Source organism: Haemorhous mexicanus, chromosome 2, assembly GCF_027477595.1.
Source record: "Haemorhous mexicanus isolate bHaeMex1 chromosome 2, bHaeMex1.pri, whole genome shotgun sequence".
Lineage (NCBI taxonomy): Eukaryota > Metazoa > Chordata > Aves > Passeriformes > Fringillidae > Haemorhous > Haemorhous mexicanus.
This window is the reverse complement of record NC_082342.1, coordinates 4,778,875-4,795,585: the sequence shown is the minus strand read 5'-3', so window position 1 is coordinate 4,795,585 and position 16,711 is coordinate 4,778,875. Positions and strand designations below refer to the sequence as shown.

Below are 16,711 nucleotides of genomic sequence, written 5' to 3'. Positions count from 1 at the left end.
TGCCAGCAGCTGGAGAGCCCCGAGGGAGTGACCAGGATTACTGTCCCCTAGAGCAGACCAGCAGTCAGAAGCCCTCATGTCAGTGGTGCCAGGAGGGAGTGAACGTGACACTGTTAGTTACAATCCAGCTGGACTTCTTTGTGGGAAGGTGGTGTGCCCTGAGAGCCAGGGAGGGGGAGAGGATGGCTGATCTCTAATGGGAAAACCACAGCAGGAGCTGGGTTAGGCTGGGAATACATACTTGACCTCCCTTCACTTGGACCTGGGAGTGTGGAGTTGCATCAGCCTCACCTCTCCTGGGCTGATGGATCTGGCCTGATTCCTCCAAGATAAACACCAAATATTTCTCTTTGTGGGGGAGTGCTGTAGCATCAGACCAGCAGGTAAGTGGGGAACAGCAGATGTAGTCACTGCCATGCTTTGTAGAATAACGTTGCTCATTCTTTCTGACAAAAAAAACAAACAAACAAAAAAAAAAAACAAAACAAAACAAAAAAACAAACAAAAAAAACAAAACAAAACAAAACAAACAAACAAAAAAAAAACCAAAAAAAAACAACCTTCAAGGAAAGATTATAGCCTTGAATCCTGAATTTATGAAAACACATTACTGGCAAAAAAGTTCCAGATAGTTTTTCTGTCCATATAGTACCAGGGTACATAGTCCCTATTTTGAGATGCTGGCAAACTCCATGCATTGATGGAAAAGCAAACGTTGGCAGAGGAGTTCTCTGGACCATTTATACTGATTCTGTAAATTCAGGAGCTGTGTTTCCAAAGCCAGGTACAGAGGACTTTAAGTGTTGGCATATCAATTAACTAAATTAAGTGCTTAAAAGAAACAACAACAAAAACAAAAACCCCCAAGTAATATATAAATACTGGCACAACACTTGTTATCTGCTGGAAGGGCTCCAGTGGTACAAATGTTATTTTCAAATCAGCGTAAATGGTCCAGAAAAGTCCTTTGCCCGCTAAGTTAAACAGCAGACAAATGAAGATTTAAAACATGAGTTCTTCAGAGGCACTGGGCTCTCCTCAGGGCCCTGGGGAAGAATACTGATGGTATGATGCTCTGAAGATGATCTGTTCGCTGTTTTTTTAATCTGACCCCCAGCCCACAGAGGAAAATCCTTTCTCTCTCTACTGCTTATGAATTTTATTTTCCAACCACACCTCTAGCCCTAGGAGAGCTATCACTGGAGCCTTGTGTTTTTCAAACAGTTGATGCACACATTATCTGAATTTCTTTAAAAGGAAGGGCTGCTGAAGGGTGGGTCCCAAAGCTGCACATGAGAGAAAAGAATATGATGTGAAGAAAAATAAAACACAAGTGCACAGATGCACTCCTAGCAACGACTCTTACAGCAATATAACAGTAAACACTTGACTTTCTGCCTGAAAGAACTAGGCTCTGTGCAGATGTTTATATTTACAAGATACAAGTCATTTCTTGCAGTCTTTCCTCAGAGACTTAGCATTAATGTATCTGTAACTAGACTGGAATATAAATTATTTTCCACAGCAGTAAAAGTGACTTTAAAAATGCTTACCTTGAGGTTACATCATGATTTTCTACATTTTTAACAATGTGATTGACTCCTCCTGTATGTTTAACAGCAAATTTCCTAAGTGGAACACAAACCAAACTGTTTCCCAAGATCTGAGCAAGACAGAACTGCCTCCCGAATGAGCCAGCATTTTTTAACCCTCAGAGAAACCAGACACCAGGGAGATGCAAGAGCAATCTGGTCTGAGTTTACCTGACAGCTGTTCCAGCATGGACAAACATAATCTGCTAAGTCAAAGGTTTAAGCCTGAACCTCCTTTTGAGCTGAGCAGACACACCCAAAGATGAAAAAAAGTGGTTAGATTGAGGAAAAGAGGCAGATTTTCCCAGTCATTTGGAAATGCAGAGATGTGTTTCATCACTGTTTTTATCCTCATGTCTAAGTTTATAGCAAATTCAAGAGGATTCTGGGATGGAGAGTTGCAAAGAATCTTCCATGTCAGTGCTGCACCATTTATTTTCATGGAGACTGGATAACTCCACTGAAGATGGCTGGATGAGAAGCAAATGGATGCTGAAGGAGATTCCCCAAAAGACAGGGGAGCAGTGAGGAATGTGGGAGACATCACATGCCCTGGCCAAGGAAAATCAGGCCAGAAGGTAATCAGGGCCTATGCCAGTATTACCACTCCAGTATCCCTGTGTCATGTCAAATGTAGGGTCCTCTGTTCCAGGCAACCAGATTTCTGCAAACTGATTAAACTTCATTTTAAAGCCAATTGTGATTATTGACCTGCTGTGATTATTGCCCTGCTAGCTTATCTTTATTTATTTATTTTTTTACTATGGTCAGTGAAGATCATTTGATTTTTGAGAAGTCAATAGAAAGCTTAAGGCAGGAAGCAACTCTGTGCCACTTATCAAGATGATGCAGATCAGATTATTTCCAGCTTTTATTTCATCTGAACTGTGGTTCCATATGCAGTTTCAGTGAAGGAAGTGTCAGTTATATCAATGAGACAGATGAAGGGAAAAAACCCCAACAACCACAAAAAGCAGCCCAAAACCACAAAAAGAGAGTCTGAACAGCAGCCTCAGTTTTATGTAACATGAGCTCCCAAGTAATTTCTAATAAACAAGATTGCCCTTCCAAGTGCACACATGCCCACTCACCTCCTCTACTTTCCTGCCATATATGTAAAAACTCAACCCAGGGCTCTCACCTGAAGTTGGTCTCTGCTTTTCCCCCTTCTCCTTCCTGAACCTGGTGCAAACTTATGTTCCCATATGGGTATTTCTTATCCTTCAGCACCCAAAGAACATTAAAAAAAAAAAAAAATTAAGAAGAGCAGCCATACCACACTTTCATCAGGACCTGCTGTGAGGTTGTTGTCCGCAAAATTCAGATTCATCTACATGGTGTGCAACAAGCCAATAATTACACACTTGAGAGAGACATTGATTATTTACTTATTTTGGAGCTGTACAAGCCTGGGTGCCTGGTGGTATTTCACAAATCAGGCACAGCTCACCGGGCTTTCCATGCCATTACTTACACACAAAAATGTTGTGTTAGTGACCTCCCAAGTATGATTGATAATAATTGCCATACAATTACTTAGTCCCACCAGACTCCTATGCATGCTCAGGGGAAGGATCTTCACCTACAGAGATCTTTTTGACCTGGAGGTGTGATTCTTAACATTGCAATGAAGGTAGTTAACATATATCCAGTAATAAAATTTCTGGACAATTAGGATTAGGACAAGATGAGACAATAGAAACAAAGAGTTACAGACAATCCGGGTACCTTTTTCTGGGTAGCATAAGCCCAAAAAAGGACACACGTTAACAGAGGATTACCCCTTAAAAACAATAACCTGTTGCATATTCATACATCTCACACATGATGCATAAATTCCACTAAAACACAGGATTCTGCCTGGTCATTGTCAACTTCTTCCTCTGAATCCTCACGGCGTTGTTGAGCCTGAGCGAGGCGGGAAGACGTTCATTTCTTCTGATAAGAAGGCAATACATTCTTTTTCTCTGAAAGATTTAGGTGTCCTGCGGCTGCTATCTCGCTGCGAGTCCTTTCTTTAAAAAGAGTATCATCTTACATAGCACAGTTTCTATTTTCACACTTTGTTATAACCTAAAACTACATTTAACACACCACTTAAGAAAATTAATACAGCACCACTTTCCAACACAACACATATAATATTCATTTTGATATTTGCCAAAAGCCAAATCATAAAATACGCATTTTCACACTGGCAAGGAGCAGGCAAATCTCAAGCACGGCCCAAGCCCGGCGGGGCTGCAAGGCGCTGCCATGGCCGCCCGTCATGGCCTGGCCGCCCGTCATGGCCTGGCCGCCCGTCATGGCCGCCCCGCCCTTGCCCGCGGGCCGCCGCCCCGCCCGCCCCTCATGAGGGGCCGCGCCGCTGCCGCGTGTGGGCAGCGCCCTTCGGCGAGGCCATGGCTCGGCGCGGCGGCTACCGCAGCGCCTTTCTGTGGTTCGTGCACGACCAGCTGCCCGAGCTGGAGCGGCGCGGGCTGCCCGTGGCCCATGTGGCGGACGCCGTCCCCTACTGCTCCCAGGCGTGGGAGGTGAGGGCGGCGTGCCGGCGGGGCCTCTCCCGGAGGGTGGGCTCGGCGCCATTTCAGGTGGCTGTGCCGTCCTCCCCTCAGCGCGGCGGCTGCGCTGGTTCGTGTGCCGTGGGTGGGGTGGCGGCATCCCCGGCTGGCAGGAGGAGTTCCAGGAGGTCTCTTGTTTGTGGCTTGCCCTCACTCGGAGGTACTTCACCTTGGCCTTGCTGGGTGTTTGTAACCAAGGCTTATGGAGTTATTAGGAAAAAAGCGCCCGGGAGTGTTTGAGTTAGTCTTGGCGGCCGTAGTAATGTCCTTTGGAAGGGCAGGAGTGATTTCTTACACATGGAGTTTGTTGGTTTGTGGGACTACTAGAAGGAGGTAGAGAAAAGGTAGAAACCTTTTTATAACAGCTAATTTTTCTTCAAGTCCCTGACAGAGGAAGAGAAGACCATATATTCAGAGAAGGCTCGTAAATGGAATAGCAAGAAATGCCCTCAGAAGACAGTGAAGGAGGTAAATGCTGATAATGGAAGGCCCTCAGTAAGAAGGAGGAGTAAACGGTATCGGGCTCTTTGTGCTCAGTTCCACAGGATGCTGTGCAAGTTCCACCTGCTCTCCACATCCTCCAGCCTCTGGAGGGTATTCCTGCATTAGTAGTAACTATCATTATACGGGTTATGCAGGTAATTGTTCTGGCTTGAATTGAAGGTGGAAATACTTGATACCTCTTAACTATTACAGCTTGTTCCTTTGGGCTCTTGTATCAAGTAAAATGTAGTTCTCTAACACCCTAGCTTTATTTTTAACAGTATTTTGCAGTGCTTGCCTTTTTTTTTGAAATTTTTACTGTAAATTGGTGTTACTTCTTGTCATAGGTTCATGTTGCTTTTGCTTTTTGGGTGTCATTGGTTTAGGCACTTCTTGTCTGATGGCCTGAAGTCACATCTTAGAAGCAGCTGATTTGTTGATCTGGAGGAGCTGTGTGGTGAACCAGATCAACGAAATGTGGCCTATGCACAAATAGAATAACTACACGCTGTCATTATTTTTAAGTTGGTTGGATGTGGGAGAGAACAACAGTGTTGTGGAGAACAATGTAGAAGTAGGCAGTTGGGTTGAGTGTGTATGGTTGTGTCTGAAATGGTGCTAAACAGATAATTCCTGCTATTTACTGCCTTGAAAAGGTGTTGGTCTCCTTTGTTTCTGTCTGTTTTCCTTTCCCAGCACTTCTCTGAAGCAGTTACTTAAAGGTTTGAGTTATGTGAGATGTGAGCTTATTTTATTTCATTTCAGTCTTTGTTAGTAGTGTAAAAACTTGTGTGTCCAAGGAAAGAAGGTCGCGTTTACTGTCTGAGTAAATGGGTAATACTGCATTTAGTTCTTAATGCTCTATTTCTAGATAATGACTGTGAACTATGAATCAATAATGAGGATAAATTCCAGGACTTCAAAACACTTACAAGGTGACAGAGGGAATGACAGGATGATCGTAGTTTGGAGTAACTAGTAAAAATGGATTAGTTAAATTAGTCTAGACTAGAAGGGAGGTGTTAGGCAATGTTTTCTGGTTTTGGGGGCCTGAATGTCTGGGAAAAGATTGTTTAAAATGTGATCATCCTTTTGTCTTGTAGCAGGCTGAGTATGTGTAATTAATGAAACTCCATTTTTATATGTCAGAGAGAACTAAGTGAAATGGCAGGTAAGTCACAAACGGAGGCTTCTGTGTTTCCTTCCACAAGTTGTAGCATTTTAGGAGATTGTAATCAGGCAGAGGAATGAATAATTGCTTTACCAGAGTAAAGATCACCATCCTTACTGTATCAGTGGAAACAGGCAAATATGGATGTATGAGTATATGTGCTCTTGTATTATTCATCCCAGCCCAGTACACAGACAGCCACGGTCACTTTGTGTAGTGCAAGTCCATGTTCCTATTTTGGAGGTGGCCAAAGCTTGCTTAGATGGGAGTAATTCCTCATTTTGTTTTAAATAGTTCAAACTGATAAGCAGTTAACTTTGGCTGAGATGGTTATCTGCAATCAGTGTACCTGGGTGTGGATGTTATTCCCAGTTTGGGTTTGAGTGATCAGATTCTGTAAGGCTGCCAGGTTTCTTTTCCCGTCCTATTAAGAGCTTATTGTTCATGAATGGATTTTCACAGCAATCAAATGACTTCCAATGAGGCTTTATCAGCTTTTCATGAACCTGTTTCCTAGTCAAAGACAACTAACACATGTGCCAGGTGCTTTTTTCATAAAACTTACGGAGAAAAGTTTTAAATTCCAGTTTGAAGAGTTCCTTGCCTGTGGCAAGTGGTTGAATTTAAGAAAATACTTTTTATTTTGTATTATGTTTTGTAAATTTAGCTGTAGTTCTTTCATGCAGTAAGGGGTTGACAAGGGTACTGAAGAGAAATCTTGCTTTCCTGGCCTGCAAGTATACAGGCACTTTTATATATAAAACTTTTCCACCTATCCACAGCTATTAGTGGATATTGCATTTTCCTCTGATATAAGGAGCTGAAGGATTTTATTTGGGGCGAGAAGACTTTTGGTTTTGTTTTTTTTTTTTTTTTTTAAACTTTCTCATCTTTTCCAGACTTGTAATGTGCCTGATCCAGTTCCTGCTCTTCTGACCACCAAGATGCCTAGTGTTACTCCTTTGCCAGATGCCTCTGCTCTCTCTTGGAAGAATCATCAGGGTATGGTGATTTTAAAGCATTTGGTCCTGGTAGATGAGAGTTTCCCTTTGAGGATATTCTCAGTGGTACCTGTACAAAGACTTTACATTTTGCTAAAAGCCATCTGTGTCAGATATTTTACACTACTGGGCTGCTGCTTTAAAAGGTAGAGGGACATCAAGGAAAATACTGTTCCCCCCTCCAACCTCCAAGAATTCTATCCTCTGTTTTTTAGCTCAATGGGAGTATAGCCACTAACAGTTTCTTAACAGTTATTTCAAGTTTTTTAAGGAAAAGGTAAGTTTTCAAGTCCTACATTTATGATTTGATGAGACCTAATCCAAGTTCAGCATAAAAGAATGCTTGTATTGATTTCAAAGGGTTAAGAATTGCTAGATATCAATGTTCAAAATTGGTATGATAGAGATATTAAACAGGGGCCTTGCCTCATTGGGAGAATAAAAGAGGGAATATGCACTCTGTCAGTGCCTTTATAACATCCTGACTTGCTTCCTTATTGAAAGAACTCTCAAAAACTAAACCTTTCTAACCTGCACCTGTCTTCAGATGGTTGTAGTGAACACGTTTGTAATCTTCTACCCAATGAATATTACATTATTCTGAAAAATGATAAAAGGTAGTGCTTACAAGGTAAGTCAAGAAGCCTGTTCATATAAGCTGTATCTGCTGTGTGGTTAAGTCTCAGCTCCAGCTTTTTACCTCAGTCTCTTGAACTGTTTTCATGTTGTCATGGTTATGGGGGAGCAAGAAACAGTAGCTCCATAAAAAGTGAAATGCTTATTAGTGCCCTCTGTGCCAGGGGTCATGCTCCCCTGTCATTGTAATGCAGATTTGATTGGGCTGATCATGCTGGCTGGCTTGAGTTGGCACAATTCGTCTTTTAGCTGAATGAGAGGCATAATGATAAAGGATAATTGAGATACATTTCATGATTCTGCTCTTAAAATTTCTCAGTTAAAGTTCTGTATGGTTCCCTGGAGCTATATCCATTTTTTCATAAGGTAGGAGAGGTGTCTTTCCGATGACCCCTGAGCTTGTACAGTTTAAGACCCGCATAAGGGAGCTTGACTATTCAGGGCAACTGGTGTTAAATGTCCTAAAGACTGGCATACAGAATTATTTATGTGTGAAGACAGTTACACATCTCTAGTAGAGCAAGTAGGACTTTTTTGATGAGGGGCAGTAGTTAAGAGTAAGGAATAAATATCTGTATTAAACTTCACTGAGAACATTGTGACAGTTGTGAAGAGAAGGATTAAGGTGTATTGTAAAATATTTGTCATAGTTGGATACTTTTTAATTAGTAAATGATAAAACTGTTCCTTAACATTTGTGTTGGGTATTCTTGCCACTTTCTTTGGGAGCTCATTTGGTGGAGAAGCAATCCTTTTAATTAGCAGACTTCACATCTTGCCCCACAGGATTACTACCAACTTGTTTAAGTGGTGTAAGCTGCCAAATTTAGCTTGTGAGGCTGTTTTGCAGCTACTGATTTGGTTTTTCCCTAACCTTATTTTATGAAAGGGCAAAGAGACTATCCTTAAAAAGCATAATGGTTCCTGTTACATTGCAGGCCTCTTAACATCATGTGGGTTTGGAGGTTGGCTTTTTTTTTAGTTGCTTATATTTGTTGTGGTTTTTGCCCCATCTCTACACACAGTAGGATCTCTGGAAGGTGTTCAGTGTGCCTGAATTCTGTATAAGTGTTGTTATCTTGTCATCTTGGATACAGAGGAAGAGCTGTGTGTTTTGCTTGGTTGTTACTCTTCACTCAGTCATAGGAGAAAGTTCACCAAAGCTTTCCCTGGATGAGGGGAGACCAGCATGGCTTCTCTAACCTCTGGTGGCTTGTCTGAAATGGTTTTTTTCTTTTTCTTTCAGATATGGTTGCAGACATCTTCTACTTCCTGGACATATACAGCTATGGGAAGCTGCCTCCGCACTGCGAGCAGCGCTTCCTTCCCTGTGAGATTGGGTGTGTCAGATACTCCCTGCGAGATGGCATCATGGCTGATTTCCACCACTTCATAGATCCAGGTGAGTTCCAGGAAAGTCAGAAGTATTGAGGTGAGAGGGAGGTTTTCTAGAGTCACTGCTGCCCAGGTTAGACTTCTGGTATTAAGACAAGTTTATTTCTTTGCTTAAAAATTGTCAGACTTCTTAAAATATCAGAGCAGTGCTGAGCTTGTTTCTGAAGAGAATTAGTGTCAGAACTTCATGTAACTCCAAAGAGGGCAGGCTAAACCCAGGAGGATCTGCATGTGTTCGTGCTTAATATTTCATGTCAATTAATGTTTTCTTAGCTGGACCGAAACACACTCTGCAATGGGCTTTGTTTTTTAAAATGCATAGAACTGAAAATAGCTTTTCCAGAAATAGTTGTGGCACTTTTTCAAGGCCACAAGGGAAGATGAAGCTGTTCTTTTCTGTATGTGAAGCTGTGGTGTATAATGGAGAGTTAAGGATCTCTCCTTGGTGGTGTTAGATGATGATTGTGCTTTCTCCTCTTTTTTTTGCAGAAGTACCACCACGTGGTTTTCGGTACCACTGCCAGGCTGCTGGTGAGTATTAATGGAGAAAAAGAATGGTGTGCAAGGGTGTGCAGTTTTAGACTCAGCTTATCTGACCTCTGTCCAAATTTTTTTAAGTCTTGAATAGTCCTTGTGTGTATCTTCAGCACGAAGTGCTAATTAACAACAGGGTAACTTAACTTTTAAATATAAAGTAGTATCTTTATGTTTAGCAGCTTGGCATATATTAACAAAATTAAAATTATCTGCACCATTGTTGTGTCTGGCTTGGCCTGCCTGTTTCCTTTGTGACTCTCAGTAATGTTTATAGACTCCAGTTTGTTTTTATTAGGACACTTCCTCTCCTTGTGTACAGAGGGAGCAAACTTGGCCTGTGTACGTCTAATACTTGGATAATAGCCTTTTAAAAGGGGCAGGAGTGTGAGTGTTTGCTCACAGCCCAGGGCTGCTGACAGAAGCAAGATTTTGGTAGCTTAAACACAGACTCTGTCTGTGGAGAGGAGTGTGTGTGTGTTTGTGTGCATATATATATATATGTATACAGAAAGATAAAAAGGAGGGAGGGAACTGTATCTCTTAAGGAAACTGGACTTCTCACAATTTTGTGGTTTTTTTTGTTTTTGTTTTTTTTTGTTTTTTTTTTCCCTGTCCCCCTTCTCCCTGCATTAGGTGATGAAACCCATAAGATCCCTATATCTGGATTTCACCTTCCTCGTTCTTGTTACGCAGTTGTCCTGCGGGAACTTGTTGAGTTTGCCCAGCCAGCCAGGGGTGCTCAGCCTCGCTTCTTCTGCAGGGTATGGCCAAGGTCAAAGCTCTAAATCTCCCTTTCTGCTTCCACTTCTGTTGGATGACTAAGGAGATAGTTTACTCTAAAACCTAATCTGTGTGCATATAAGTGGGGAAAGACACTTTTTCCAAAGTGTCCCAGTTCCATGCAGGAAGAAATGGCCTCTAGAAGCCAACCTTTTTATAAAGCAGAGACCTAATTTTCTGCCTTTTTATTTTCAGCTTGCACTTCTGGCTCTAATCTACTGATGAACAGGGTCTTTTGTTCTCTGACATTGTTATGACTTTGGTTAAGGGCTCCTAAGATTTGACTTAAATTGGATGTGCTCAATAATAGTCATAAATCTTGCTTTTTTGAAAGGATATTTTTACGTTTTCGTGACTCTTTTCCCCATGAGAATAGCACGTGTCTTAAATTTTTGCTCAAGTTTCATTTTTCCAGGCAGCAGAACAAAATGTTAGGATTCAGAGGTGTTTAAGTTTCATAACAGGTATATTACATTTCAATTCATTTCAAACCTAATCTTAGTCCTTAAAAAGTGGGGAGGGACAAGATACTGGGTTCCATCCACAGATACAGGGCTCTGAAGAAGTATGCATGAAATTTGGGTCCTCTTCAAGATAGTCATCAGGGAGATTGCCTTCAGTGCCACTAGCAATTTTGGTTTGGAGGTGGCTTTTTCAGACCTGGACAGAAGTCATGGAAGTGTCAGAATTCTATGCTGTACTCCTTTGAGATGACAGAAATCTTTTTTCCTCCAGTTTAATGACAGATTCCGAATTAACTGGTGTCTTGGTCGAATGGCCAGCATAACAGGTAGGGAATGGATTGTTTCTGTCCATCTTTTTCCCCTCTTATCCCCAGAAATAAGGGCTGGGTAACCATGGACAGCTGTATTTGTCTGAAAAGCATGTCTCAAAGTTCTCATAAAAGCTGGCTCTGATGGCTAGAACTCCTTTGCATGCCCTTCCTCTTCCTTTCTCCCACCACTTTCTAGGAAGCCAGGTTTTATTAAAACTACTGGTGGAATATCTTTGAGCTTTGATGCCGTGATGAAGAGCTGGGCAGTGAACAGGGACTGAATGAGAAATGAGCTGAGCAGGATATTCAGTGACTCTTGTTCTCCTGGCTTGGATTTTCACTGAACTGTAGGCATTGAGAGCCACTGGGAGCTTTTTGCAGTAGAAGACCTGATAATGAAACTGTACCAGAAGAAATACCAAAAGGAGCCATCCAAGATCTGGGTGTATAGAAAACTGGATGTCTGCCTGTGGGATTTCTCCAGTAATACCAGGTGTGTTGGGTGGTTCTTTGTGTAAATGTGCCTGCTTTCAGATTCTTCTATGTTGGTACAAAAAGTGATGTTTGCAGTGCTGCAGGAGCATATTGGGTGATTCTGCAGTTAATTTAGAAATAGACTCTAGTGCTTCCTCTGCTACTAATTTAAGAAAAGAACCAATAATATGATCTTAAATTTCAGTAGATTTAAAAAAACTATGTAAATTATTCTTGGAAGTCTGCTTGGAGTATGGATTTTAAGATCCATTGGGTTCATCGTTATCACTTTGTCTTTTTATAGTCAGGCAGTTTTGTGTTCCCATGAGTGTCTTCACCCTAGAGAGGGACCTTGAGGAGGATGGAAGAATGTACTCTAAAAGACAGGTTTGGAGAGGAAAGTGAGGGTGTTTATGCTGGGAGAAACTATTTCACATTATTGGGAAGCTTGAAATGGTTCAAATGGTTTAAATTCCATTTGTCTCTTAGGGTTCTCTTTTCTCCCTGCCCCCCACCTCAGCATGAAGCAGATTGCCTGATAAAGCAGACCTTTAAGCTCTGCATAAACTACTTAGGGCAAAGCTATTGAACTCTGTGAAATTTTAAAGGTACTGCATGATCACTGCAACAAAAAGATACCATTTTTAATATTTGTTCCTCTTCATCTGGCCAGACCAACTGTTCTTGTTGATAAACAATGTAGGTGCTTCTGAAATAAGCCTGAAATTCATTTCATGTAGGTGCAAGTGGCATGAGGAGAATGATATAATCTGCTGTGCCCTGGCATCCTGTAAGAAAATAAGGTGAGTATTGCTTGAGGAGTTGACTCCAGAATGATGCCTTTTATTTTGTTAGCATTGCAGTGCTGAGAAAAGTGTTAATTACATTAGAATTCACTGTTTGAATTTTAATTCAAACAGTGGTATTCTCATGCTCTGGCATATCTCTACTTTGGAAACTTCTATACTGCCTGACATATAATGTAGATACATAAGGTCCTATAATCTTTTTGGTGGGGAAAAAGGAAAAATAAATAGTTTGGAAATGAGGAAATGCCATTTATGATCTCTGTTGGCAGAAGAAGTAGGCAATAATAAATAATCTTTCATTCAAAAAACCCGTAATGGAGTGCTGTGCCCCAAAGAAAAAAAAAAAAAAAGTTGCTTCGCACACTTCTATGTGCTGCATTTGATAATGTGGGGAAACAGTTTGTTTTTATTTCATGTGTAGTTGTACAACAGACTGGTGGTCTTGGAAGGATGCAGGGATGCTGGCAGAAAGTCCTTCTGCCCTCTGGTATCTGTTCTGTGCTTTGGCTGCTTTTGTTTGCCAGCTGAAGAACATAAAATGCTGTGCTTCCACACATCAGCGTTCCAGCTCTCTTAACTAGACCTTTATTGTTTTCCTTTTTTTTTCTTGGTCAAGTTACTGCATCAGTAAATCCTTTGCTAGTGTGTATGGAGTCCCACTAACAGCAGCTCACCTCCCTCTGCAAGACCCTAATTGTGATCAAAGCACAAATACCAGGATTGTAAAACTGGATGCTGGACATACCCAGGTCAGATTTTTTCAGTTGATACCCTGATATATTTCCAGTTGCCAGTTTCACACGAGCTGTTTTGTCTTTGGATGCTGTCCTTTGTGACATATGTTGGACAGACCTCTGAACATGATCCATAGGTTTTATAGATAGTGGGGTATGTTTCATGTTAACAGGTATATGTACCTTATTTTGAATATTTATATTTTCATACAGAAAAAGAAAGCTGAGAGTTCTGAACACAACAAACCTTTGGGTTCTCCAAGATGGGATCAAGAGTTTGTTCCTTCTAATTGTGAGTTTGAAACTTCCATGTTTTTTTAGTGGAAAGAGCTCTTTATGCTTAATCCAGTAGTTACTTTTTCAAATTTCTGGGCTTAGATGTTGCCTGAAAGTGTTGCACAGCTCACACACTGAAGACTCAAGCAGGAAGAGCTGGCCTTTTCTGACTGGACAGAATCTTAGGGTCAAAAACATCTCTCAGAATTCAGTTTTTCTTAGAAATGTTGCCCTCTGATTTATGCTTTTCTGTTACCTGAAGCCATTCCCATGCCCAGGTGCTTTGAGGCAGGGCTGTGTTTAAAGTATTCTCCATGTTCCTAAATTGTTCTATGTACAGACTGAGCTGGTCCTTGCTCCAAGTGTTCTGTCACAACTCAGTTAAAAGACTTCTCTTTTAAAGTTTCTATTTGCAGAAAGGATTTTTTACTACAAGGCCTCTGAGCTCAGTTTATTTGGGCATTTGATAGCTAACCTTCAGAGGAACAGGTTTGCAAAATAAATAAGAATTCTGAGTTTGCAGTTTGGTATCTTATGCATAAGATCCATGCTGAGTTAAACTCTGTTCCACCTGGAAATCATGATCTTATGGTTTTAGTGTTTGTGGAGGACACAACCTGCCTGACTTTTTGTATCAGAGCTGTTGGATAGGTTCAGCTCCACAGCATGAGGAACAATCCCATTAGTTTATGCAAACTTTAAAGGATGATTTGATGTGCAAACTGTATTTAATTTATTAGGTGATTCTCCATGTGGTGTGAAGACCTCCCCTTGTGGAACAAGTGTTGTACAAGGAAGAGGAGTTATTCGATTGCTGAGAAGTGCGTCTGATCTATCCAAGTCTTCCAGTAATTGAAAATCTCTTTCACATCCAGGACAGCTGTAAATTCTAATTTTCTTTGTTTCCCTAAGATAACTAGTAGTTTCTCCAGAGTGCAGTTTTTCATCTTCTGTGCAAACCTTGACAGTTGAAGTTCTTGTTAGAATGATAAAACCATTGAGTGGATTTAAAGAATCTTGTTCATTATCTACAGGAAGACTTATTTTGAAGGGACCTAACAGTCTTTAAAACTGCATGCTGTACTAGTTGTATTTCTTAATGAACAGAGTGCAAATTCAAGATTGATTATTCAATATAATTGAACTAGAAGAATTCTTTAGTGACCAGTGTGTAAACAACTTTAACTTTTTGCTTTATTTCTTTTTTTAGTAGCCTTCCCATCTCCTGCATGTGGAAGATGGAATTTCAGTGTGTAACAGTCTTGCTTCAAAAACTGATGCAGGGGAGAGGGCATTGAAGGTGTGAAGGGCTACCCTAGGGGAATAATTAAAAGTCAGTAGTCTCCAAAGTTTGCTGTAATAGATCAGTTTTAGCCATGAAAAATTTGAGTGGTCTTTCAAGGTAAAAAAGCAGATTCTATGTAAAATGTCTTGAAAGAAATACTGTGGCCAATTTATCTATCTGTTAATGTTCTTAGAGGCACAGGCTGTATTATATACATCAGAGACAAGTACTGCATAGATTTTTTTGCTTGCATCAGTTTTCTTTTTAAGAAATGTGTGTCCCTCAAACTTCAGAGACTGAAGAGAAGTGTAGGTGTTATGGGGTTGGTTTGGTTTTGGTTTTTTGATAGTTTTTTTTTTTAAGCGTATCAAATTTAAACTGATATATTTCACAAGAGTTTAGTCAGGCTGGGTAGATACCAGTCATAATTATTTGGGGGCACATAAAAAGTGTCTTGACATTTTCTAGGGAAGTTAGATGTTCCTTTTTAGGGAGGTAGTGCTTGTACTAATTCCCAAAAAGTTTTCTGTCTGAGGCTTGTGCTTAGTCCATGTGTCTCCTAAGCAAGTGATTCTGAGAAATAAGAGCTTATTTTGTTAAGTTGTTCCTAGATTTTGTACCAACAGATGTCCAGTTTTGAAATACTATTTCCATAGTAACTAACTGTGTGAAGATTTCATTCCTTGTAGGTACTGAAACTCAAGATGAGGTGGTTTGTTCCCTTGAATAAGGAAAAAACCCAACGAAACAAAGGCGAGCAAAACCCAAAATGCAGCCAAAATAAGAGGTTTATTTGAGCATGCTGATCAGTGTGTCAGAAAAGGCCAAGTGCTGGTTTAGTTGGAAAGCTGTTACAGTTGCTATACGGCCAGTTGAACCCTTTCTTGCAGTGTTTTAGGATCACTGAAGGATTTCTATTCTTACTCAACTGTTCACCTTTATCGCTGAATTTTCTCAATTGATTCTGTATTTCCTTCCTTGGAGGCTGCTGTCCTACCTGCTGATTTTCACCAAATAAGGGACATTAAAGCTGTAAGGCTGAAATTTACCAATGAAGCACCTGGGAATGTTGTAACTGACAGTGACTGACAGTGTCTATCAAGTAGTGCTAAAGGCTTTTCTGCATTTGTATAGACTTGTCCAGGTTCCTTAACTGACAGCCACTGCTGCATTGATATTTCAGAATGTACAGAACTATTGTTTTTGAAGTATTTTCAGAGTTCACTGTTGCAATAAAGGTTTGTTTCAGTTCTTAGGCAGGAGAGAATTTATTAAAAATTGTTGTTAAAACGTTTATTCAGTGTTAAGTACATAAACATAAGAACTTTTTTTTACGAAGCTTAATGTATTAGATATCAAAACTGAAATGAAGAATGTGAGCAGAAGTGGGAAAATGCCATTAAGATTTTGTGGTATATCTGTACCTTACCACCTGTAAATTAAGATAGCACATAAGATGTAGAAGATCTAATTATATGCTGTAGGCAGTGGGCTGTTAACTGGAGCAGTAACTGTCTTAGTGTAATAACCAACAACTCTAGAGGGGTTTTCTTGTAGTGAAAATCATAAGATCTGTGCCATTAGAATGAGTACACTAACTTAAAGTAGCCCATTTCCTATTGTTACTATGCATTTATTGAGGGAGAGCCCTAACAGCTGCCGAAGGATGATAGAAAATTCTTTCATTTTGGAGCTCTGCGTCCTTGACTGATATGCAGTTTGCAACTCTTGATTTCTGCAAAAATAAATTCTGAAAAACAAGCACAATAAGATAATGCTTCTCTCCTTTAAGTAAAGGAAAGTAAAGATGAGGGATTGCAACCTTAGCCCACTTCTTAAGTGCAAGAAGTAGTACTGGTAAGGCACAAACTGTGTCAAAATCAGGCCAAAATTCTCCCCACTTGCATGACAAAATTCTGAAGGGGACACAAAACCAAGACAGGGCAGGATGGCTCTTGAGCAGAGTTGGAGTGGTGCAGCCTGGGAGCCCTAAACCTGCACCTTCCACTGGATAAAACCTAATGGTGACAACACTCTCTGCATGTGAGTGTTCGGTAGCACATCTGGTGACTAAAGAGCTGGTTTTGTAAAGGAGACAGCTGATAGATTCTATCAGACCTGACTTTCTGCCCTCCTGTTGCAGCAACTGACTCTCTCCCATGACAGGAATCAGTAAGAAGTTGTCCTGGTTTAACACACACA

The 16,711-nt window shown here is 40.7% G+C and overlaps 1 protein-coding gene across 1 annotated transcript; it reads left to right on the top strand.

Annotated features, from left to right (window-relative positions):
* The first annotated feature begins 3,994 nt into the window (after positions 1-3,994).
* On the top strand, positions 3,995-15,764 carry MAEL (maelstrom spermatogenic transposon silencer). The gene is made up of 12 exons (XM_059872208.1): positions 3,995-4,126; positions 4,535-4,621; positions 6,707-6,809; positions 8,691-8,846; positions 9,329-9,370; positions 10,010-10,137; positions 10,892-10,946; positions 11,283-11,424; positions 12,146-12,208; positions 12,831-12,963; positions 13,162-13,240; positions 13,965-15,764. Exons 1-12 carry the CDS (start codon positions 3,995-3,997, stop codon positions 14,078-14,080), a joined length of 1,236 nt encoding a protein of 411 aa, XP_059728191.1. The 3' UTR covers positions 14,081-15,764.
* The last annotated feature ends 947 nt before the right edge of the window (positions 15,765-16,711 follow it).